The following is a 26,646-nucleotide window of genomic DNA, read 5'->3' as shown; positions in this document are numbered from 1 at the left end:
AAGTACTTTTGGATTCTGTCCTTATCAAACAAGCCAGGATAGAAAGTGGTTCCTGACGGAAGGTAGTTTTGAAGACCACTGATCAAGATGGCAAGTCTCAAAAATGTCTTCCAGAGGCAGACAAGGTTGGTTAACAGTTGCTTTTTCCTTCTTGGAAACTTGTTCTTGCAATACCCTAGTTCTGGGAATTTTTGAAGCGACACACACACTGCTCCTCACATGTCCTTATTTCTTAGATCACAGAGCACAAAAGAAACACTTGTCGAAAGTTACACCACCCACTTCTCCTCTATTGAAACGAATTCAAACAGAGGTTATGTTCTTAAACCTTGGTGTAAAGCAGAACACCCGTATTTGGCAGCTGATCTGGGAAACTGCATCGAAGTGATCATATCCCCCGGCTTCTCTAGGTAGGGCTGGAAAAACTCCTACCTCAAACCCTGGAGAGCTGCTGCCAGTTAGTGTCAACAATACTGGGCTAGATGGACCAAGGGTCTGACTCAGTAGAAGGCAGCTTCTTATGCTCTTTTATCACATAAACAAGCAACAAAATGGCCCAAGCCTGTGTAACAACATGAGAAGAAGAGGGAATCAATCCTCTACAGTGGCTTACTGTCAGACCATATCATCTCCTGATGTTCTATGCATACTTTTTAGCAGAACCCTCACAAGTGGTTTCTGCGACCTTCACAGCACATTAGAGCTAGAGGACGTTGAACTTACTGGAGATACTTAAGGCCTTCCTCCACAAGGGAAAACTACCAAGTCACCATGGTTAAAAAACTTTTATTACTCCAGAACAAGCACGCCAAAATATGATCTAGCTGGGTACCTTCCATAGGAACAGAAGAGAAACACACACACACACACACACACACACACACACACACGGAGCTCAAGTCAGGGCAGTAATTGAGGAGACAGAAATGAGGAGCCAACTGCAACAAATACATGGATTCCACAGATTTCTGCGATCTTTATCAGTCCGCTCGGAGCACAGCAGTTTCACAATTAGCCAGCTAGAGGTCAAAATCCACACATGCAGATGCTATTGGAGCAGTTTTTATAACAGTGTTAATTAGGGGGTCACAAATCAGACCAATGTAGCATAGGAAGCAATGCCGCTTTTATATTACAATATAAGACCAGCAAGTTGTTTAATCATTCACTCCTCTTGCCAAACAAAAGAAGCAATTTTCACTGGCAGGTTTCTTACAAACAGCCACATACAGCAGCAGTGAGCTCAACCAGCCACAGGAAGTTTATTTTGCTTCGGAAAGGATTTGACTAGAGTTTTTCAGGCATTGTAATCTGCCTAAAGATTTCAGGCATTGGTTATTTATTGAATTTGTATCCTGCCTTTCCACCACATGGTGTTCAAGGCAGCTAGCAAGAACTCACAAAGTAAAATACAAAAATATCAAAGCATAAAAGCGGGCAGATAAAAAAATACTAATTAAAATCCAATTTAAAAAGTCAGTTGAACAAGTGCAGTATTTACATAATAAAGTCAGCTAATGAAGCCAGAGGCCTGTCTGAATAAAAATATATATTTGCCTGCCAGTGAAAAGTCATCAGATGGGCCTTCCTTGGCAAGGAATTCCAGACTTTGGGAGCATCCACCTAGGTTGACTCTCAAACAATCACCAAACACTCTTCAGATATTGGCAGGACAGAAAAGAGGGCTTCTCCTGAAGATCATAAAAACCCAGGTAGGCTTGTAGGGTCAACATAGTCTTTCAAATAACCTGGATCTATGTCCTGTAGGGCTTTTTATAACCAACACTTTGACTTCTGCCCAGAAATGGACCAGTAGCAAGTGAAACCGTTGGAACATGCAAGACACATACTTCCTATAATTGGGCCCAAGGCAATAGTTTTTGGCTGCAAGTTTCTGAAACATTTCTGAGCCCGCTTCAAAGGCAGCCCGAAGTAGAGCACTTTTCAGTAATCCAAACAAAATGTAATCAAGACATATATTACTGTGGACAGTTGAAACATCTCAAGGAACCAGTGCAATCTGTCCAGTAGTCATAGCTGGAGAGGACAGAACTTGCCTCAGTTATCCACGCACTAGTCACGTCTAGGCTGGACTACTGTAATACATTGTACGTGAGGTTGCCTTTGAAGATGGTTCAGAGACTTCAACTGGTGTAGAATGCCCAAGAACTGGTAGGGGCAAGGCAATTTGATCATATAATGCTTAGATTGCACCAGCTGCACTGGTTTGGTGTGTTTCCGAGCCCAATTCAAAGAGTTGGTTTTGACCTTCAAAGATCTAAACCGTTTGGGACCTAGTTACTTGAAGGACTGCCTTCACCCATATCAGCCTGCCACACTTTTAAGATCAGAAAGAGAGGCCCTTCTCATTTGCCCACCTGTGAGAGCAATTAGGTGGGTGTCTACACGGGAGAGGGCCTTCTCTGCAGTGGCTCCAAACCTCTGGAACAAACTTCCATCAGAGGTGTGCCATGCACCATCTTTGCAGGCTTCCATGAAGGCCTTAAAACATTTTATTTTACCATGGCCTTCCCATGATGTATACTGTTATTACTATTGTTTTTCCTGCTGGTTTTATTGTTTTAATTGCTATTTTATTGTGAACATGTTTTCATTGCTTTAAATATTTTATTGCTTTTAATATTTTATTGCTTTTAATATTTTATTGCTTTTAATATTTTATGTATTTTATTGTTATAAGCCGCCTTGTGAGGGCCTCTGCCCTGAAAGCAGCCAAGAAATGTCATGGCCACCACAGAAGCATGGGAATCCAGGCTCAGGTCTGAAACCAGGAATACAGCCAAACTCAAAACCTAAATTTTCAAAGGGAGTATAACCCCATCCAAGGAAGGTTGAATTCCTGTTCCCTGATCTGGCTTTCTATCAAACAGAAGCACCTCTGTCTTGTCTGGATTAAGCTTCAATTTACTCACCCTCATCCAGTCTATTACTGACTAGAGACACTGATTCAGACCTTCCTTGAATTTAGATGGAAAAGGAGAAAGATAATTAACACTGTTATGAAAACTGTGCCAATAGAATTTGCATGTGTGGATTTTGACCTCTAGCTGACTAATTGTTAAACTCCTGTGGTCTGAGCAGACTGATAAGAAAATAAGATGTGCCGTGCAGGGTCCATCTAGTCCAGCACTCTGTCGACTAGGAATCCACAAGCAGGACATGGGTACAACAGCACCATCCCGTCCATATTCCCCACCAACTGATCTATATAAGCTTACTGCCCCTGATACTGGAGGTAACCCATAGCCATTAAGACTAGTAGCCATTGATAAACTTCTCCCTCAAGAATTTATCCAACCCCCTTTTAAAGCCACCCTAATTGGTGGCCATCACTACATCTTGTGGTAGTGAATTCCATAATTTAACTATATGCTGTGTGAAGAAGTCCTTCCTTTTATTTGTCCTGAACCTCCCACCAATCAGCTTCATGGGATGACCCCGGGTTCTAGTATTTTGAGAGAGGGAGAAAAATGTCTCCCTATCCACATCCTCCACACCATGCATAATTTTGTACACCTCTAACATGTCTCCCCTTAGCCTTTTTTTCCAAGTTAAACAATCCCAGCTGTTGTAACCTTCCCTCATAGGGGAGATGCTCCAGCCCCTTAATCGTTTTAGTTGCCCTTTTCTGCACTTTTTCCAGCTCTATAAATCAGTGGAATCCATCTATTTGTTGCAGTTGGCTCCTCAATTACCAGCCTGACTTGAGCTCTGTGTGCCTGTGTGGGTGTCATCAGAATATTGATAAGACTGAACTCTATACCCCCAGGTGACCTCACCCAAAGGTTTCATGTAGATGAAACCCTGAGGGAAACCACAGAGCAATAGCTAAGATGCTGAACCATCTGCACCACCCTCTTGAACGGCCCTTCAAAAAGCCACCATGCAATAATGCCTCCCAAGTTCCATTCCAGCCAAGCAGTCCATAAGGATACCATGGTTGATTGTATTGTAAGCTGCAGAGAGATTCATTACAACCAGACTTCATGACCCAATGATGGGCCCTTTATGAGTTCATCTGCTATCATTTCCCCACAGGACTAGACACTTTACATGGATTATGCCACCCAAAATTGGGTGTAGCAACTTATTGACCTAATTAATAGTCTCAGAAGTTTTGCAGGCTTTCAATCCCACCTCACCCTAGCTATTATCAGTCAACAGACTTTACCAGTTCTGAATGATTGTACAGCTAATCAGTAAAGAGTACTCAGTACTCTGTTCAATGAAGAATCTATGGAGTACAGAAGCAGGGCAAGCCAAGATATGAGCAATCAAGCTGACAACGACAACACTTCACCTATTCTAGACCTCAACACAGGCAGCAGGAGCTTGCGTTCTATTGTGCAAGATGCCTATTTCATGGGTTAATCAAGGGGGACTGGAATTTGTCTTCTCCAACAGCAACAAGCAGTGGGGGATTATTACACAAGCTGGTCAATGTGCATGCCTTTAATTCAGGTGTTTCATTGCAGCTGCAGAACATAAAGTGGAAGGGGTGGGGCAGAACTGGAATGCTGTAGTGTTATCATGGATGAGTGATGGAGGGTGAGGGGCAGACAGGCAGAGGGCACACGTCGGCCTGAAGAAGCAGAAGACAGACTGAGACCACAGAAGAGGAATGGTGCCAGATTAGCTGCTACCCAGCCCCATTTCATGAGAAGCCACACCACATCCTCTTTTATTTGGATGCTTAGGAGAAGAGGGTGTGATTGCATCTCCTCAATGCATCAGGCTTAGTAAGTCAGGGTAGTGTACAATTTGCATTTTTAAATGCAAGTTCATGTCCTGATGGAGGAATTAACACATCAAGTTAGGCTATAGAGGCCTGAAAACTCTAAGGATAACTTCTACAGGAACTGGGCAGCTTTCACACATTTTACAAATAATTCAAACACTACAGAACCTCCATACTTGCATGGATCCTGTTGGAAAGATGTCTTGGCATAAACGAATGGACATAATTGTTAAATATTTACAAATGGAGGCAAGAGGTTGTTTAATTTTTGCATAAACTTGGAATCCTGAAATTAAATTGAAAAATAATTCAATTCTAGGAATGTAACATACCCAGTGATTGTTTGTTGTTATGTTTATGGGTTTATATATTTATAATGAAACCATATGTGTTGTATCCATTTTTTATATGGAACTCAAGAAATATTTGGAAAATAAATTAACAAATAAATGCAAATTCATATTCCCATGATCCTGCAGCAGCCACCAGATTGTGGCATGATTACAAACCACTTGTTTACCAGCTAGGTTAGGCAACTTAGGGGGAAAATATCCAGTAATTTAAGAAGTAAGCTTTACCATTTGACACGGAACACAGGTGATCGATGGCTCAGGGCATCCCATACCTCAAAGGAAAAGCACAATCACCCCAAAACAAGCCACTGCAATCCGCATGCAGCAGACCATGCTGTTCCTACAAGCCATCACGGCCCCACTGGCACAATCAAACCAGTAACCCATTGCCAAGGCACAGCAGCGCATCCTTCCGTGGCTGCAGCCAACCCCGTCGCTCAGGTTTGTTGAACCTCTTTCAACCTGAGAGCTGACCTGAATTTCAGAGCAGCTCTCAGGGCTTGCATTTCACTGGTGGGTGGGGCAAAGGCGATGCTGGTGGGCCATACAAAAAGACACCAGCATATTTTAACTCAGAGCTCGTAATGCCAGTAACTAAGCCTTTGGAGAGGCATTTCAAGCTTTTAGAATGGGGTAGAACTGCACAAAAGCTGGGAAACCCCATATAAAGTAGCAGACGGGGGGGGGGGGTCATGTGGGGAAGCCCCTACAGCCAGATTAGAACCCCAAGTGGGCCAGATTTGGTCTGCAGGCCTAAGGTTCTGCACTCCTGCTATATCTCAGAGTATTTTTAAGAATACGAGTGGGGGAAAGAGTACCGCAACTAAATATACTGCTGCCATATTATTAATACTATATATAGTAGCTTGGGGTACTTCTCACATGCATTCTTAGTCATCTTCACAATAATCATCAAAGCGGGCTAGTATTATCCCCACATTACAGATGGGTGACTGAAGAGAGTTTCTTGCTTAAGAGCACTGGGAAAGGTACAGCCGAGGCCCTGCAGCGGGGACTTTCCGTCCAGGATGGAGCCATTATGCCAGCCTCAAGCAAAAATGGTACAAGCTCTAGGTGATACAGTATCACCCAATATATGCAACTGCACATGTCCGGACACCTTAGGCAGGGCTGTGTAATCCCTTTATGGAAAATTTGCTAGAAACAGAAGGCAAGTCATAGGACCAAAATAATTATGGTAAACCCAAGTCTGGGCCTGTCCACTTCAGACTGTGGCCGTTTCTACACCAGCCCGAAAACCCAGACTGGTCACAGCCAAGTCCCTAAGTCCGTAGTTTGGGGGTGCTCTTCGATCCAGAACTGTCACTTGAGGCACAGGTGAACTCAGTGGCAAAGAGCACCTTTTATCAGCTTAGGCTGATATACCAACTGCGCCCTTATCTGGACAGTGATAGCCTAGCTACAGTTATCCATGCTCTGATAACCTCTCGTTTGGATTACTGCAATGCGTTATACGTGGGGCTGCCTTTGAAAACGGTCCGGAAGCTTCAGCTGGTACAAAACAGGGCAGCCCGTTTACTAACAGGGACTGGCTGGCGAGATCACATTACGCCAGTCCTTTTACAACTTCATTGGCTGCCAGTCCAGGTCCGGGCCCGATTCAAAGTGCTGGTATTGACATTTAAAGCCCTAAACGGTTTGGGGCCAGGTTATCTGAAGGAACGCCTCCTCCCATATGTACCTACCCGGACCTTAAGATCATCTACAGGGGCCCTGCTCCGTGAGCCCCTGCCAAAGGAAGTGAGGCAGGTGGCTACTAGGAGGAGGGCTTTCTCCGCTGTGGCACCCCGGTTGTAGAATGAGCTCCCCAGAGAGGTCTGCCTGGCGCCTACACTGTACTCCTTTTGTTGCCAGCTGAAGACCTTTTTATTCACTCAGTATTTTAACACTTAATTTTAACTTAAATTTAAATTATACTGTTTTAACTCTGTATTTTAACCTTATATCAATTTTGCTGCGTGGTTTTATCCTGGTTGTGCTTTTTATATTGTATTTTGTATTTGTATTTTTAACTTGTTGGTTGTTTTATGATGGTTTTAATTTTTGTGAACCGCCCAGAGAGCTTCGGCTATTGGGCGGTATAAAAATGTAATAAATAAAATAAATAAATAAATAAATATGTGTCCAAATGACACACAGGGACTCCTGGGGGTAGGGCAGACAAGCACAGGTTTTCCCAGGGATAAATAATTCCTGGGAAATCTCAATTCCTCCCACGGTCTCGGGATCATCCCAAGACCGTGGGAGGTGTGTAGACGCCTGTCCTGGTTTCTTCCCAGGGAAGGAGCCGGGCCGGGAGCAATCGGGGGTGGGGGGGAGCGGTTTTGTTGTTGTTGTTGCACTTATCTTTTGCTGGAGCGCGAGCACACTCCAGCCCCCATACCTTTAAAAATAAATGGCCGCCTCGACTCACATGATGTCCCTCCTCCCATCCTGGACGTCATGCTGGCCATTTGGACACGTGGGACGATCCCTGAAAAATGTAAGTCCGGGATTACCCCCCTCCCTCCCTTTACACCCGTATGATGTAGAAAGGGCCTGCAAGTGGAGGGTAGAATGCTTCAGGGATCCATTAACGTCTCTGTGACAGCAGCAGTCATTAATTATTTGTTTAAAATATATATACATTGCCTAAATAGCTTGCTAATGGATCCATGGATGAAAGTAGGGATGGGCAAGTTATTTGTTGGGTACATATTTTGATGCAGAAACACCCATTTCACAGAAGGCATTTTGAAGCCAAGATGCCCAATGCGTTTTATTAATTATTAATTTATTAATTAATTTCTACACCGCCCAATAGCCGTAATAACTCTTTTTAGAGTTAAGAACCTAAAAAGAGCCATGCTGGCTGAGACTAAGGGACCATCTAGTCCAGCATTCTGTTCATATAGTGGCCCACCAACTCTCGACCAGGAACTCACATGCTGGACACAACTGCAGCAGCATCCTCCTGCTCATATTCCCCAGTTGGCCTTGACATTGTCAGCAATTTCCTCTTCAAAATGCTTGCTTGCATCTCTCATTGTCTACTTCCATTGCCTTTGCGCAAGCTTGTCTGTCTTTCATTTTCCTCACTTGGGCTAGACTTCCATTTTCTGAAGGAAGCCCTCCTTCCGTTAATAGCTCTTTTAATACGGCTCATTAACCATGCTGGTGACCTCTTGGGACTTGGTTCTCCCTTTCTTAACCACGTTATATGTTTTAACTGATCTTCTATTATTGTAGTTTTAAGTAACCTGCATTTTGAAAGGATTTAACCCTCCTGACTCCCTCTTTCAACTTTCTTTTCACCGGTTCCCTTGTTTTAGAGAAGTTTCCTCTTTTGGTGTCAAATGTCAATGTGCTGGATTACCTGGATTATTTTAAATATACATCAAATCTGACAGCATTGTGATCAATTGATAGCACAACTGGCTCAACAACATTTCCATCTCGTACTAGGTCCTGAGCGACACCATTTGGGATTAAATCCATGGTCACCTCCCCTCAGGTCGGTTCCATGACCAACTGTTCTAGGGCACAGTCGTTTAGGGCACCAAGAAATTTAACCTCTTTGTCGTGAGTGGAATATGCATTTATCCAGTCAATGCGAGGGTAACTGAAGTCAACTATTATTACACTTCCTCGTCTGGAGGCCTCCTTGATTTTGTTTTTCTTCTCAAGGTCACTCTGAGCATTCTGGTTGGAGGGTGATAGCATGTTCATAGCACTACATTAGTTTTGGAGCCTGGTATTGTCACTCACAGCATGTCTGTGGAAGAGTCTACTCCTTTTAGGTGTTCTAGCCTGTTTGGCACTCTACCTTCTTTGACATTCAGAGCAACACCTCCCCCAGAATGCCCTTCCCTGTTCTTCCTGTGGAGTTTATATCCAGAGATGACCGTATCCCACTGGTTCTCTTCCTTCCGCCAGGTTTCTGTAATGCTCACTATATCTAGGTTCTCCTCATTCTGGGCAGCTGCAAGAATTTTGTCAGCTCAACATAGCTGTGAATTAGCCCCTCCCACACAGCACATAAATTAACAGTAGGAGGAATATGCTTATCTCCTCAAAAGAGAGACTTCCATGTATAAATATGCTCCAGTTAATCATCCTCTATACACCAATGTCTCCAGTGTGAGAAATGAAGAAAAAAGAAAGTTCCAGGGGGAGACAGGGTGGCGAGAAAGAATTATTGCTAAAAATACAAAGGTCTATTTGACCCCCCAAAATCTAGGGGAAATATGAAACAGAATTTTGTTCTAGTGGAGAAAACAGATCAAGATGGAAGACAGGTTTGGGAAAACTTTTCAGTTGAAGGTCACCTTCCCTCAGGGGAAAGTGGTGAGGAGGCCATATACTGGTGGTGGGTACATCTGGAGGTAGGCGAGAACACCTTCTCTTTCACCTTATTCAACACATACACTCGTCCAGATTGCAGGACAGGTTTAAACCCACCTCCCTAGAGATGGGAGGAATGGCAGAGAAGATGACTACAGAACAGAGCAGACTCATGATAGCAGAGATCTGAAGGCTGAATGCAGAGACAGAATGAATCACAAAATTCCTCTGCTGGTGTCAGTGCCCATCTTTTATCAAGGGGATAAACATCACTATTATAAGAATCCTCCAGAAAGATTCTGCTCATCTCTAAATTCCAAGAGCAAAAATTATAGCAGAGCTCTAAAACTTGCTTTATAGATTACATTATTATTCAAAAGTGCAATAGCGCCTCAAGGAATAAGATAAAGACTCTTCCCATTAAATATTTACAAAAAATGGGCATAAGTGCTGTCCTCCAGCATTGCTTTAACACAGTTTCTATAATATGGCAGAAACATCAGAACATGGTCCAAGGACAGAACGTGGTCCAAGGGATACTTGGCTCAGCAATACTACAAACGAGAAGGATCTTGGAATTGTTGTAGATTGCAAACTGAATATGAGCCAACAGTGCGATATGGCTGCAAGAAAGGCAAATGCTATTTGGGGCTGCATTAATAGAAGTATAGCTTCCAAATCATGGGAGGCACTGGTTCCTCTCTATTTGGCCCTGGTTAGGCCTCATCTAGAGTATTGCGTCCAGTTCTGGGCTCCTCAATTCAAGAAGGACGCAGACAAGCTGGAGCGTGTTCAGAGGAGGGCAACCAGGATGATCAGGGGTCTGGAAACAAAGCCCTATGAAGAGAGACTGAAAGAACTGGGCATGTTTAGCCTGGAGAAGAGAAGATTGAGGGGAGACATGATAGCACTCTTCAAATACTTAAAAGGTTGTCACACAGAGGAGGGCCAGGATCTCTTCTTGATCCTCCCAGAGTGCAGGACACGGAATAACGGGCTCAAGTTAAAGGAAACCAGATTCCAGCTGGACATCAGGAAAAACTTCCTGACTGTTAGAGCAGTGCAACAGTGGAATCAGTTGCCGGGGTGTGTGTGTGGTGGTTGTGGGCTCTCCCACACTAGAGGCCTTCAAGAGGCAGCTGGACAAGCATCTGTCAGGGATGCTTCAGGGTGGATTCCTGCATTGAGCAGCGGGTTGGACTCGATGGCCTTGTAGGCCCCTTCCAACTCTGCTATTCTATGAGTCTATGACAGCTGCAACATGCCAAGCCGTACATGCTCTTACCTGAGTCTCTGGCGAGGATCAGAGGGAGTCCCAGTCCGCCTGGCTGTACCATAGTCGGGCATTGTGCCGTAATCCAAGTCGTCATATCCCATGCTGCACTGGTCATCCTCCAGCCCATAAGGCTCAGGATGGAAGCGGTTCAAGTCCATGTTGCTTCCCCCTACCCGCACCTGTGGCTGAGGCCCATAAACATCCTGCCGGCTGGGGGCTCGGTAGCCATCCATGGTAGGACGGTAGCGCTCGTCAATGCGGGTCACACGGGACAGGCTGCCGTAGTTATGTTCGCTGCCATGGTAGCCATCCTCATACGGGCGGCCATAACCATCTGGATAGTGATAATTTCGTGGGAGGGTGGCTGTGCCTGGCTGGCTCATGTAGCCCCCAGGGCCACCATTGGTGTTTTTCCTGAAGTTCCTATCTATGGTCTGGATGTAGTTGTTGGTAACTGGAGAGCCATCCACTGGTAGCCCATCTGGACCAACGGGAACTTGCTGCACGGTGCGTGTGGTCATGGTCTTCACTACTTTCTTCACCTACAGAACAGTGACACAAAAGCAATTAGGCCTCTAGCAGTTCCTCTCAGTCCACCGTAGCTTTGAGTGCTGAACAAGTTGGATCAGTGCTCACTTCCTGCAGGGTACATTTCCCCATTAGTTCCACTGGACATCGCAGCAGACTCAGTTTCAAAAATCCTCGTGTCTTGGGTGACCTTTCGATACAGCTCTGCCTGATGCCTGCAAACCCTGAGCACTGCAGGAGAGTTATGCCCAACTGTTGTTCTCTCCCAGTGACAAGACAGCAACTGAGAGAACACCCCTTCTCACTGACGAGACAGCAACTGAGATTCTTAAAAACCCACCCCCGACACACATTACTTCAGCATGATGCAACACTGCCAAATTGCAGAAGCAATCAGCAGCTGGTGGAAGAGCCACGTGATCTCTGCCTCCTGCCCGGCCATCCCCCACCCCCATGGTTTCAGATCCTCTGCTAAACAGTTACCTTGGTTAACTCTAACTGCTGTCAACATCACTGCCAGTGCAACTATGATTGACTGTTTGGGTGGGCAGGTGTAAGTTTATGCTCTGGGAGGGGGCAGGTATTTTGACCCTGAAAGCCCTCTCCCATGACCTAGATGACTGCATTATGTCTGCCTTGACCTTTTTTTTGGGGGGGGGGGGGGAGAAAGCTACTTTAGGTAGGCAAAACTTAAAAGCAGCACTTGCTTGTATTGTCAGCCTTTATTTTGTTAATAGAGGTTCTTGACTGCCAACTGTCTCTCTCTTTCTCTCTCTCTCTATATATACATACACACACACAGAGCTTTATCCCTTCCCTATCCAGTTCCCAAGGAAAAGACACATTCCACAGAGGTAGGCAACTTGGTACCTTGCAGGTGCTTGGGAATACAACTCCCATAAGTCTCAACCAGCATGGCCAACAGATGAGGGACTTTGGGAACTGTAGTCCAAAATATCTGCAAGGCACCACGATGCCGCCCCTAACATCTTTTCTCTTGTGCATGTAAACAGTACATTAGGTGGGCCTTAGGCAAAAGTAATTCCTCTCTAGCTCCTCACCGTGGTCTCTGTACGGCGAGTTGTCCCATCATCTGAGGTCTCTACTGAAACCACTGACATGGCACCTTCTGGGTCCTCCTCCATGGTGTAAGTCTCTTCCACAATCTGGCCTGGGTCCTGCATCCTAGGAATGGTGCTGTATATGAGGTGACTGTGGTCCTGGGAAAATGGGGGTACAAAATGGGGGCTCAGTTTTGCACAGACAATACTTGGAAGAGCTCATTGCCTATAAGCCAAGCAAAGTTCCCTAAAATGCCAAACAGCCTCTACCTGGAAACAAAACAAAACGTTGCTGAAGTTGTTGGGTTTTTTTTAGCCACAGTTATTTAAAAACTCAACACTCACATTGAGTGCCCAGCCTTTTTCAACCCAGAACTTCGTTGATTAAGGCTTTTGTGGCCTAACCATGGCTTAGCACGTTGTGTGAACAGGCCCAGTCAAGGAGGCAAAATATGATGTGGCCTTCAACCTAATACAGAGTGGATGTGCAAGCGACTCAGGCTTCTTCTCTGCACATCCATAGACACCCAAAATGTCTTCCCTTGTATCCTTATTAGGGCTTCTAGGCATTTTATGGAAAAATATAGGCCGCCATTTCAGAAGGATCTTGAAGAATCCAATCTCGTTAGATCACCCTTCCCCAACCTGATGCCTCCAGTTGTGTTGGACTACAGCTCCCATAAACCTCCAGCCAGCTTCAACAAACTAATCAAGGAGAAGCCCTCAGTTCCTTTCTTTACCTGTGGTCCGTTGAGTTTCAATTCTGAGAATTTCTGCCTCTCCAGGTCAGCATTGCCCAAAAAACGGCCGTTCTGCAAGAGACAACGGTCATGAATATATAACCAGGGTTAGGAAGCAAGAGAAGGGGTGGGAGGAGAATCACCGGCAGCAATTGAGCACTTTCAACCACACCACATTCATGCAAGACCAGAATGACTTCTATTTTGGCTCACTGTAAATTAAGAGGCTAGAAGGCTGGGCTGGTACAATTTGAAAGTGACATGGTAATATTAGCAGCATTGTATATATCTTTCCTTAGGGGGTTTTATGCTTCTCCAGAAGGGTAGAGAAATGTGCACAAGTTCTTCTGTTCATCTATGAAAACCAATATAGGCTGCAAATGGCACATTCCAGAAATAACTTAAATAGGCAGTCAGACCCCATGCTGCCCCAACCCTACAGACGCCAAAAGTTCTTACTATAGTAGCTGACTAAAGCACACAGAAGGACACCTTGAGAAGCAGTTCAGAGATTGGGAAGAGTAAAGCAACGGTGTAACAGCTCACACCATCTTTTGTCTCCACCCTACACATCTTTAGGGGTATATACTAAAATGACTTGCCTGTCACCAGTGCCGGCTCCAACCTTTGGAGGGCCCTTGTGCAAGACATCCTCAGTAGGCCCCCTCCCTTAGTGAGTCTACCTTTTCACCATCAGTAAGCTCGCTTGCACGTCGTAGTGACAAATCCTGGGTTGTTTACGTTTTTTTCTTGGGATAACTCTGGGTTTTTTAACTCATAAACAACCCAGAGTTCCCGGGATCTCATGTCACAAAACACTCTAGAAACTGCCTATTCTTAGATTGTTAATTGAAAGCAGAAATGACTAGCATGCCACTCCCACTTTCCATGTTCCTGCAATTGTAGGGTTAAACAACCCAGGAATTGCTGCCATGACATGCGAACCAGGTCATTGTCAACAAATGCTATTGCTCCTCATCCTCTTTCTCATCACTGCTGCTGCTTGCTTGCTTGACAGACAGAGAGGCGGTGAGCAAGTAGGCAGTGACATCTACTGCTTCTCACCACCACCACTGTTGTCTGGGTCGGAGTGGGAGGCAGCAGAACAAACAAGTTGCAATGGTGAGGAGGAACAGCAGCTCCAGGGGGCTCTTGTCACTGGGCCCCTGTTGGAACGCAGGCCTCAGCTGGTGCTCAACTATGCCTACCCTTGACCCCGGCCTGCCCATCACCATGAAGGTTCTCTGCAGTGGAACAATCCAGTTCAATACTTGTAAACTTGCAACTCCATTCTTCCTGTATGCCTCCAGAAGTTTCTGTCCCTATTGGGGCAGGAATTCTGAATTCCTGGTCTAAATAGAACCCATAAAGTAGCATGTCTATCCCAAGCATAAGCTTAACCCAGGTATTCTTACTGTTACTCACTGTCTATTTCCTCATCTGTTCCCTTTAAGTTAAAATGGCACGATGCACATAGCCAGCAGAAACCAAACAGAAAGAGAAAAGTAAGATGAGCTTGGTCTAAAAGACTAAGAGAAGGGATTTGTAGTTTCCCCCCACAGCTCACTGGGATATTGCCTTTGCCCTACTTCATCATTGCATACCTGCCATTTTAAAAGCCAACAGCTGCATTTGAGGACATTTTACTATCAAAATCTAAGACAAGTAGTGTATACAACTTAAGAGATTTTATTATATTAAGCGGTATACAAGTACTGCTAACAAATAAAATATTGTCAAGATGAGCAAGGAGAGCTTCATTTTATTGTTTGACTTTCAATAATCGAGTAATAGTTCAATCTATGAGTTCTTTTGTCCACCCCCTCTGTTTAAAAACCTCTTCTTGCAAATTATATAACCAGCAGCTAGGGCAAGGAGACTTCAATTGCTATTTGAGTTGACACACCAGCTTGTCCAAGACACTGGCAAGCAGCAGCTAAGGAACTATTTATTTGTTTTACCCGGGATATTTTCCAGAGAGCGAAGCACTCTAGTGTAAAGGCTTGCTAGGGCCAACTCCGCTTTCTGGCTATGCAACCATCACACAAATAGTAGCTCTGCGCTCCCAGCTGTCACTTGCCCACATTCTGTAAGGACCATGACTGCAAAACGTAGCCCGGAATGCTGAAAACAGTCGGAAGTTTAGCCTCGAAACCGCTGGTCTTTGACCTCTCCGTTGTGCCACTCCTAAACAAAGCAGCTTTCTGGGGCCAGCCGCTGAACGGGCCTTGGCCCACCGTACACTAGTCCAAGTACTCGGCGATTCAGAACACAGGAACGTGAGGCCCCTGGACCAAGCTGCTCCAGAAAGTGTTTCCAAGAGAAGCCACGCAACCAAGGCGGCAACCCAGCAGGCACCACTTACTCCGAGGCAGACAAGCATCCCGCTTGCCCACCTCACCTGAGGCCCTTTTACCTGGTGCCGGCGAGTGAGGGTGCCGTTGGCCATGGTCTGGCTGGCATCCTGTGGGGAGACACGGACGCGCTCCAGCTGCGCAGAGACATGGCGCCGTTCTTCCTCCAGAGCCCGTGTCAGCTTCTCAAACTGTGCCTCCTGCTCTTTGACGGAGGCAAGTATACTGGCCGTCGACTCCACTTCCGAGTCATCCATGGTTGTGAAGGCCCCGCGTGGGGGGAGAGTGGGTGCAAGGCAGGGAGATGCCACGGGGTTTGTGGGAAGTGACGTCACACAGAAAGGGGGGTTGGGGGGGAGGGAAGACGGAGCCCCTCACTTCACGCACAAAGTTGGGGAGAAAGTAAGGAGAGAGAGAAAGATCTTAGATCAGGGAAGAGATGATTTTGTAAAAATAATAATTAAAAAAAAAAATTGGAAGGCCAGACTCCACCTAATCCCCCACCCCTCCCCCCAAATCAGCATAGGAAGAAGAGTCAAGAGTACCGGCCTTCCCTTGCAACATGTTGTTCTGTGCTTAGGCCAGTTAACGTATGAAAGGAAATCCATTTCCCCTTAAACCAGCATTCCCCAACCTGATACCCCCCAGTTGTGTTGGACTACAACTCCTAGCATCCCCCAGCCAGCAGATACAGGGAATTGTAGAGCACCAGGTTGGATGAAGGCTAGGCTCAGACTACGGATTTCTCTGCTTCCCCTGTGGTTTGGCTCACTTGCTTCTAGCCACTTTACAAACAATTCCTTCAAATTATGCAGGGACCCTTCTAGACCCTCAATGAAACCCACTATCCATGTGTAGAAGACAAGCAGCAGAAGGCAGATTAAGGTGTGGTCTATTACACAAATGGATATGCTGCTTTATAAGCTTGGCTCTCAATGCCCTTTAATGCATGGAACAAGGAAGTCTGCCTTGAAAACAGCCGTTTGTGCTATCTTCCCACCTCAAGGATTCTTCCTGTAAACAGGGCCGGTCAAAGTGGCCTTTGTTTCAAAACACAGGACTACTCTTTGCTAATCCCTCTTATTACATTATTTATATGACAGAGGTCTTTACTGGAGAGCCACCTCATCTCTAACATACGGCCTTTATGAGCCTAGTAGAATCTGGCAGCAATTTCCAGCTTCTACTGTATCAGCAGTTCCAGATCTGACGGGTCTGTCTAGGCCTGGGTTCCTTGTATCCTGAACAGGAAGCTGCATTTCAGCGTAGTTCTTATGTGTTCCTAAAAGTGTGCAATAGCCTCTACCACTTTAAAGATGTGGCATTTGGGAATGAGAAGTTGGCTGAACCGTGGTTAATACTGGGCACCGAGATGAGATGCCTATGCCAGAAAGGGAAGGAGGAGAGTGCAACTCTTGAGAAAGAAGCTCCAGTGTCTTATTTCAAACACATGTACATGTGGTAGGAAGCTGTGACATTCCACCATTCGTAAGATGTTTGCTACATGAAATTATATGCATGCTTTTCAGCAATACCCATGCAGAACAAGTCACCACTATGGAAACAGTGGTCCTTGGCCTTAGCCAGTCAAATCTGCCCAGAGTACTTTGAGGATAGCATGTCCATGTCCTGGGCTGCTGTACACATATGTCTTGTGTATGGCATTTATTTTGGAATCGTTTTGATTTTATATTTGTAAGTGCATTTATCAGTTTACTGTATATGCCCAGAGAACCCCAGTTAAGGGAGACCCAGAAAGATAAGTTAATAAATTAATCTAAGGAGCAAAAAAGCAGCACAACTTCTAAAAATCCTCAGACTTATTTTGCAGGGAAAGCTATTCCTCAGGTCAGTTCCTTGTAAGAGACCTTTCTGTCCCCACCTTTTATCAGCTGAAAACTGCAGGTGTGAAGCCATAAGCCTTAATGTAATTGTCAGCAATCATAACAAGGCCGACAAGATGGGCAAGGAGAGCAAGTAGTTTTGCAAATCATATCCCTAAACCTTAGGGCTGATGCTAGTGTGCTGAAGAACAGGGCACTGGCAGACGTCCAACGAGAATGTCTTCAACACGCAGCTGATCTACTTCATGAATTCATAAAGCTGATTCTTTTAAATGCAACCCCTCCACACACACACACGAGTGGTGAATGTGAGGGGGTGGGAGGGAGATGGCACCCATATTTGTACCCCACCCCCTGGGACTTCTGCTCCCCTTACCACAGGAGGAACTCCCAACATTTTTATAGTGTTAGTCTAGAGGAAACTGAACCCACCACCCATAACGGCACAGAACATCATGACATTAAGATTGATTTTCCATACTATACACACCTGTGAAGGAAGGCCGGTCTGATTTGATTGGCTAAGGCACAGCCTGGTCTAAGTGCAGAAAATCATGGGAGAAGCAGCCCAGCCACCAACAGCAAGGAAGCAGGAGGGAAAAGGCTGCAGAGACAGCAGGAAGGGGATAAAAAATATACAAGTATGAATTTAAAAAGGAAGGAAGCAAAGGAGGCAGGTAAGGAAGATTCTATGATCAAATCAATATTTATTTATTCATAAAAAACACACCGCACTATATCATCCCACTATTTATTGTCAAGGAGATTCAAAACGGCTCAAAATAAACTTAAAATGAAATGAACTCAATAGCCAGGGTAGTACAAAACCAGCAGAGTGGATCATTAGCAGGGGTCCTGAAGCACAACACATGCCTTCCCAGTAGCAGCAATGCTGTGATGAAGTTGAATGAAGCTCTACAGAAGTACACGTTCTCTCTTCTGCAGTTCGGAAGGACAGGACTCTTAACACCAGGCCCATTCTGAATCTGCATAACTATACTGCTAGTTATATTATTGCTGAATTTGTATTTCTTGGCAGGACAATCCTATGAGGGAGGGAGAAACCAAGGGGTAGGAACCACCTTTTCCTAGACCCAGTTGGCTCACACGAGCAGGGCAAAAACAGGCCAAGGTGGGGTGGGTGGGGGCACACTTTGGCCTTTTACTGCTTTAAAAAACAAACATCTTTTACCTCATATTTTTCTCAATGGAAAGGAAATAAACTACGCCAGCTCCAAGGTGGGCATCATTTCGGCCCCTCTCTGATAGAGAAGCACTGGCTGCATTTTTCCATGTTTTATCAGATTTTAGTGGATAATTGTCATTAAGAATTTTTATTCAGTTCTTTGGCTCACTAGGGAGCTTATAGAAGGAGGCTAACAAAGCAGGTTAGAAGTGGGGGAAATATGAAAAGAAAACTGTTCCGCACTCTTGAAGTTGCCAGCTCAGTGGGCCAAGCAGGATCTATTACACTGGTTGATGGGAGGTAAGATACAGGAGGGCTGGTTCCCTCCAGCACTTACATCCTATCTCAGGAAAGCCATGTCCAAGCATGCCAGAGTTCTTAAAAATTCAGCAAAAACAAAAAAACAAAAATCAAGGCAGAGATGGCGTGCTTGGACTAGCCTTGCCTCTGAGACAGAGCGTGCCTCAACTTACTTTCCCACGGTGCCTAGTGACACATCAGCCCCTAGAACCGATTTAACTATAAGGCCATGGGCATAACCATTTCTGTTAAGGGAAAATCTCTTTGAAGAACGTTCCAAATAAAAAAGAAGAAGAAAATTTAGCAGAATCTTGTGACCAGGATCTGGAACACAGAAGCCCATTTTTCCCGATCTGACAGCTTCGCCTATTTCCTCAGGAGTCTTTCATTCAGTAATCCCACCTGAAACACACCCACACACAAGACCCATCCTAAAATTAAAGAGGCGGTTTTAGGATGATGAAAGTCTTTAAGTAGCAACCTCAGGAAAGGCCTCCTGTATGTTACTGCAAGCTGATCTTATGTCTACAGTTCCCAATATGATACAAATCCTAGAGACACTTTTGTTCCATTCATAGGGTGCTGCAATTAAGGAGGCCGGATAAAAGCACACACCCACCCCACGTTAGCCATTTATAGTAGCCACTAGAATTATAGTGACATTTCTATAGAAGAGAAACAACTACAGAAGTAGGGTTTACCAGAATATGAAACACATGGATATGGTGTGAATCACCAAGAGCTTAATACACTCTTAACTTATTATGCTATATGGCTTCCATTCCTTGAATATGCAGAAGTTATGCTTCAGGGAGAAAAAGTTAGAGGCAAATACATTCAAGAGATGTGTCACAACTCCGGACTATAATAGTAAGACATCCCAGTGTCATTTTTAGTCACATGTTAAAAGAATTGCTTATTTGACAACCAAATTTTTTCACTTCAGTTCAGACACCTTGGCACCAGAAGGACTTTGACCCAGAAGAGATTGTTAGTTTGCTTTAAACAGTTTTATGCTTTTCCATCCAATAGCCTCCACCCTGTAATCTTCCTCTGCAAAAAGTAGCGTAGGTCTGCAACAAGAATGCACCCATGACACATTCCATGTGCCATGACACATTCCCTGTTCTTTCCTTTATAGGGTTGCTGAAGAAGATCTGGGCAGTTCCGCAGCATCACTGAATTGTGTAACCCATGGTGATGCCATCATACTTTGATGACACTGCATGTCCCAATAATACAGTCATAACTCTCTCACGCCTTAGGGTACATTTGTGGCTACAAGCCCAAGGTCTAACAAAAGGCAAAGCTACAGACATTTACATTGAAGACTGGCAGTTCTGGATTCATTGAACAGCATCTTCCCCTTCCAGCAGAAGAAGCCACATCACAGAGAAAAGCACTTCTGCACACATCCAAAGGTGGAGAAGACTTCTTCGGATAACCGAACCTGCCTTGTTCTTTTCTCAACACAGTTAGCTTCAATTCGACTCTATGTCCTGCTATACACTACTTTGCCATAAGAGCTGGATGCCTAAAGCATCATCTCAGCTTGCCATTTTTAAAACCATCTTTGAAGCCTTAAACATAGTGTGTAGAAAAACCTGTTCTCTCAGCTAGACTATTACCTACTGCTCCAAGGGGGACAGTTTTAGAATATGAACCGAGTCTCTTCCTGATGTTGTGCTGTTCCTTTTAACGATAACAACATCACCATTAACAACTGGACCAGGAGGGGGGGGGGAGAATACTTGCTGCAATAACATACATCCTGCAGTCTAATGCTCCCCAATGCTCACTTCACAACCAAAACACTGACATCCAATACTACTGAAGGAAGGGTAGGAGACGATCTTCCTCTTTGCTCAATCATCCTCTTCAAGTCCTTTCTGTCTGACTGACAGAAAGGACTTAAATCAAGCTTGCCCTTTAAAAAAGTAACATAACCTTTATATAATAGAACATAAGAAGAGCCATACTGGAGTAGACCAAGGGCCCATCTAGTCCAGCACTCTGTTCACACAGTGGCCAATCAGCTGTCGACTAGGAACCCACAAGCAGGACGTGGGCGCAACAGCACCTTCTCGTCCATATTCCCCACTGTTGTATATAAGGTTACTGCCCCGATACTGGAGGTAACCCATAGCCATTAAGACTAGTAGCCAATGATAGACTTCTCCCTCAAGAATTTATCCAACCCTTTTAAAACCATCCAAATTGGTGGCTATCACCATGCCTTGCAGTAGTGAATTCCATAGTTTAACTATGCGCTGTGTGAAGAAGTAACACCTTTTATCTGTCATGAATCCCCCACCAATCAGCTTCATCGGATGACCCCAGGTTACAGTATTATGAGAGGAAAAGAAAAATGTCTCTATCCACATTCTCCACACCATGCATCATTTTATACACCTCTGTCATTTCTCCCCCTAGCCTCCTTTTTTCCAGGCTAGACTCTTCGGTGTACTTATTATGCAACAGTGAGAAAAGCAAAATAAATAAATAGAAGTCTTACTTTGCCTCCATTATCTCATCCTCAAAATGTCGCCCAGCAGAATTATTCCGAGTGGTTAAGAGCCTCTTGGAACCAGGCTCGGGTTTAGAGAAACCAGAATTGAAACTCTCAGTCATCTGCTGTAATAAATTTGCAAGGCACTTCGAGGAGAAAGTTGCTTATATTTGCTCAGAACTTGATTCCACAGTTATCGCAAAGCCTGGGGAGGTGTCCAGTGCCCCCATCTGGTCATGTTTCCTGGGATCAGTTCCAGTTGTTGCAGCCCAATGATGTGGACAAGATGCTTGAATCAGTCCATCCCACCATATGTAAGCTTGACCCTTGCCCATCTTCCTAATACGATCTAGCAGAGGTGGATTGATTGGGTGGGTCCAGGGGGTGGTAAATGCCTCACTGTCTCAGAGTAAGGTGCCTGCTGCCTTGAAAGAGGCTGTAGTGCACCCTCACCTGAAGAGGACCACCCTGGACCCAGAGGTATGCGAGACCACCCTATCACTAATATCTCCTTTTTGGACAAGGTGCTTGAGTGTGTGGTGGCTTGGCAGCTTCAGACATTCTTGGAGGAAACTGATTATCTGGACCCATTTGAGTCTGGTTTCAGACCAGGGCATGGCACTGAAACAGCCTTGGTTGCTCTGACCGATGACCTAATCTGGGTGAAAGACAGGGACAGTGCTACCTTGTTGATCTTCCTGGATCTCTCAGCAGCTTTTGATACCATTGATCATAGTATCTTACTGGACTGACTTCAAGATGGGAGTAGGAGGCACTGTGTTACAGTGGTTCCGCTTCTATTTGAAGGGCCAATTCCAGAGAGTTGTATTGGGGGATTCCTGTTCCACTCTATGGCTACTAAGCTGTGGAATGCCACAGGGCTCTATTCTTTCCCCCATGCTGCCGCTGGGAGAGGTCATTAGGGGTTTGGTTGCCATCAGTATGCTGGTGATACTCAGCTCTATTTCTCCTTGTTGTCAGAGTCGGCTGGGGCGGTGAAGATGCTGGACCAGTGCCTGGAGGCTGTAATGGGCTGGATGAGGGCCAATAAACTGAAGCTGAATCCTGATAAGACAGAAGCTCTGTGGATTGGTGGTTCCCAAGTCTGGGAATTGGATAAGCAACCTGTTCTAGATGGGGTTGCACTCCCTCTGAAGGAGCAGGTGTGTAGCTTGGGAGTATTCCTAGATCCATCCTTATCACTGGAGGCCCAGGTGGACTCCATGGCCTGGAGTACTGGGGGTCAGCTTCGGCTGCTCCACTAGCTATGGCCTTTCCTGGACAGGGATATCCTAGCCACAGTAGTCCACGCTCTGTTAACTTCCCAATTAGACTACTGCAATGCACTCTACATGGGGCTGCACCTGAAGACAACTCAGAAGTTGCAGCTGGTTCAAATGCAGCAGCTAGACTGCTCACCAAAGCATCTTATAAAGATCATATAACACCGGTCTTAAAAGAATTGCATTGACTGCTTATACACTTCCGGTTAGAATTCAAGGTGTTGGCAATGACTTTCAAAGCCCTAAACGGCTTGGGACCTTGGTACTTGAGGGAGCGCCTCTCCCTATATATGCCTGCCCGAGATTTGAGATCTGTTGTTGGAGGAGCCCTCCTCTGCGTCCCACCTTCGTGAGACATATATTATGGTTAGACGTGGGAAAGGGCTTTCTCTATTGGGGCACCCCGCTTGTGGAATACCCTCCCCTTGGAGGCTCGATTGGCACCGACACTGGCTTCATTTTGGTGCCAAGTTAAAACATGACTTTTTATCAAAGCTTTCAAGGGCTAAATTCTCTATGGTTACACATAGTTTTAATTGTTTTATTGCTTTTTAAAAACGTCTACCGGTTTTAATTTGTTAACGATTTAATACATTTTAGCTGTGTAAATTATGTATGTTTATAGTGTTCTGATTTTATTTGTACACTGCCCTGAAATCCCAGTGACAATAGGGCGGGATACGAATGTTTTAATAAATAAATAAATAATCCCAGCTTCGTAACCTTCCTTCATAGGGAAGATGCTCCAGCTCCTTGATCATTTTAGTTGCCCTTTTGTGCACTTTTTCCAGCTCTACAATGTATTTTTTTAGTTGTGGTGACCAGAACCAAGTGTGGTCTCACCACAGATTTGTATAAAGGTAGTATGATACTGGCAGTTTTATTCTCAATTCCTTTTCTAATAAAGCCTAACATGGAGTTTGCCTTATTTACAGCCGTCGCACACCGGGTTGACATTTTCATCGAGCTGTCCACCACAACCCCAAGATCTCTCTCCAGATCAGCTAACTGCCTGAATCCAACTAAGTTCCGTCAACTCCAGCATTCCATTTCCTAGGGCAGGTAGCTAGACATGCTGATTCCCAGCATCTGAAGAACATCCACTTCCACTCTCACTTAAATGGAGTTCGCATTTGGTAAATAGCCATTAACGGAATACACTGTTAATAGCCATCGCATGCAATTGTGGCTAAAGCCATACATACATATACAACAACCCCCAAACAGACTTCCTTGAATCTCGCTTGCATATTCAGGAACTCTCCCCCACTCAAGGAATTCCAAAAACAGTTTGCAAGGCTGCCATGGCCCAGTTGTAACACACCTGGGTAAATCATGTTCTAACTTGTACCTAAGACGCCACCACTGGACTCTTTATTTATTTATTTGTTTGTTTGTTTCATTTATATACTGCCCCATAGCCGAAGCTCTCTGGGCGGTTTACAAAAGTTAAAAACAGTAAACATTAAAAGTATACAAAATTTAAAATGTAAGAACAACTTTGGGACCAAAAGCAGAGAACAAGCCAAGTTACCGCTAGGTAAATTATCAGAGCTGGGGCTGGCCAAAGAGATAACGCTAGCAGCACCCCGAAGGCCAGACTGCAGTTTAAAGATGGCCAGAAAACGCCTGCTTCCAAGAGGCAGGCCCTATTCACACAATTCTGTCAAGGGTCACAAACGATTTCAACCAGGCATCCAGTTGACTGGAGCTTGTGTAAATAGTGCCAGAAAGAGCAAGTGTTCCCTGCAGTTAGTAATTTCAGATTAGACACACCATACACATTAGAGAAACTGCAAGCTCTCAAGGTATCCTCACATCGCAGCCTGAAGGATTAATCCTTCAAAAGCTTCTGGGCTGGATCCAGCTATAGTGATGCTTAAGCATAGACCCACTGAAATCAACAGGCCATGCCAGTCATGATTAACTCAAGTCTTATTGATTTCAATGGGCCTACGTTAACCATGACTAAATTGGGTTCCAACCCTTTGGTTTTGTTTTCATATTTCTGCACGTGTCACCAACTCAGATTTCATGTCCATGTTCCAAATTCCGCAATGACAGGTTTCTGCTAGAATATTCACCCTACATCATCTGAGAAGCATGTGAAATTCCACGTACCTTCAAGAACTGAACTTAGACCTTGCAGGTCCAAAATCAGACTGCTACAGCCCAATCTCTAAATAGTTTAAACCGCGCTGGGAACTATGGCCAATTGCAGACCCTATGTTAAAGAGATGCAAGCAAGAGCATATTCCGTTAAGTAGGCAGTGATCCCTTCTATCGAGAGCTACACCCATTTTTCCTGCCTTCCTAGTTTCCCAGGCCAGCTCTTTCAGAATATGACAGCGGCTACGGATTTTAGGTTTGATTCTGTAATCATCCAGACCCCTTGCCAAACACACAGCTCTAGGGAAACAGAAGGATTTCACCGAAATCGTTACTGCTAAGGGTGTACTTGAATTCCACATAGGTCAATGCACGAATCAACAAACATTTGTATGGGTGAAATTTGCAAGGAGACATAGAATATCACCCTCAAAACGCTCCCTCCAGAAAAGGCTAATGAACAGAGCATCTGCAAGCCAACATGGGGTCAGAACAATCTCAAAAGCCTTCTCTAAACATCCGTCCCAAATGGAACCAAATGGTCTTGATATTTCCCAGGATAGCCACCATGGAGCCCATGCTCTTATTATGGCCCCCATGTCATAAAATATAAACAACTGCTTAAAGTCTCAACCTCATTACTAGAGCTTAATTGTAAATATCTGGCAGTAGTGGACATTATATGGCAATTTAAAAGAGTTCAAGAATTCACCATTCCCTATAAGCCTTTTGAGAGTACTTTGCTATGGTACTTGCCTGTGGGAGTACTGGAAGACCTGGTTGTTGTGGTTTCTGTATGGATGTAGGAACCACAACTACTATGTTAGAGAAGAAATTTGATTTGGGAAATGAGGACTCTTTCCCCCATGCAAGTACCTTTCAAAGCAAGCCACATCTAAAAGCTACAAGAGCAACTCCCCAAGCATGTAAACCACTCTTAAAAAAAACAACCAAAAAACAACCAGACTAGTTTTCCCCTAAACTCTTTGCTTCCTCTTTCCAAAGCCAGTGTCTGAGACCCAAACACCACAAAACATTAGACCCGTATTTGAACAAATATACTTAACGTGGCAGTTTTTATTTTGGAGAAAAAGCAGCTTGCCTGGGCCCAATCTGGAAAATTGCCCTTTCAGGAGCAAAAAGCAGGCAGGAGGGATTAATTTTCAGTTGTAAACCAGTGTAGGGACCAGCCTGGACTGGGAACATATCCTGGTGCAGAGTCCTCTGGCTACTTTTTCTCCAGAATGAAAACAGCCATCTTAGACACACATTTAAACAAACATGCTTAATGTTGCATGTAGTTGGCGCCAAGTGTACTATGCAATTGGAATGATCCAGTACAGGGCACACGGGACACTTACATAGTCTAGAATCTATTCAAAATGAAAGGACATTCTGCCCCACTTAAAAAGAATGCATAGCACTCACGGATACTGATACAGCTATGAACACACAATGGTTGAGTCCCCTAAATTCTCACTAATCAGAAAGCCAAATATTAACCAATATTTACTTACTCCAGCCCTAAGAACAAGACCATTGTATTTGTCAGCATAAGTCTGTTTCCCAAGAAATGACTGGCTGGCCGGAAAATCTAGGGAACAGTTTTTCCTCCATATCTGACCTTAAGGGTGCCTTTCTCCACCATTCTTCAACTGTTCTTCAGAGAAGCAGCAAAATCACTTTTTATTCAAACAAGTATATACAAACTACTCAATACACACTCCAGTATACCTTATAACAACAACAATTCAGGAATCTAATCTGTCACTTTTACTCCATTACAGATTAGGGACCGAGGCTAAGAGGTAGTGATCCACCTAAAGCTTCTCATTTAAACCAGGACTTCCTAGTTCATGCTATCTTCTGCTCACCCCTACACAAAACTATTGGATAAGTCTGGATCACCGACTGATGTGCAGTAGATCGTCAAGAATTCCCAACACCCAATTTTATTTTATTTTTAGAAGAAACAAAATGACACCTTATTACCCTAACAA

The 26,646-nt window shown here is 44.6% G+C and overlaps 1 protein-coding gene across 3 annotated transcripts in view; it reads right to left on the bottom strand.

The window, feature by feature from the left end:
• The window catches only part of CTNND1 (catenin delta 1), a 78,014-nt gene that overhangs the window by 30,867 nt on the left and 20,501 nt on the right, over positions 1–26,646 (bottom strand). For all 3 annotated transcript variants that reach the window (XM_063116906.1, XM_063116907.1, XM_063116908.1), the window contains 5 exons: positions 17,750–17,863; positions 15,478–15,792; positions 13,062–13,133; positions 12,322–12,480; positions 10,742–11,274 (listed from right to left, as the gene is read on the bottom strand). In XM_063116906.1, the coding sequence (XP_062972976.1) occupies positions 10,742–11,274; positions 12,322–12,480; positions 13,062–13,133; positions 15,478–15,672 (959 nt within the window). In that variant the 5' untranslated portion in view covers positions 15,673–15,792; positions 17,750–17,863. The remainder of the gene's footprint in view (positions 1–10,741; positions 11,275–12,321; positions 12,481–13,061; positions 13,134–15,477; positions 15,793–17,749; positions 17,864–26,646) is intronic.

Source organism: Elgaria multicarinata, chromosome 2 (genome assembly GCF_023053635.1).
Source record: "Elgaria multicarinata webbii isolate HBS135686 ecotype San Diego chromosome 2, rElgMul1.1.pri, whole genome shotgun sequence".
NCBI classification, from domain to species: Eukaryota; Metazoa; Chordata; class Lepidosauria; order Squamata; family Anguidae; genus Elgaria; species Elgaria multicarinata.
The sequence above is the reverse complement of the archived record's forward strand: the minus strand, read 5'-3'. Positions and strand labels throughout refer to the sequence as shown.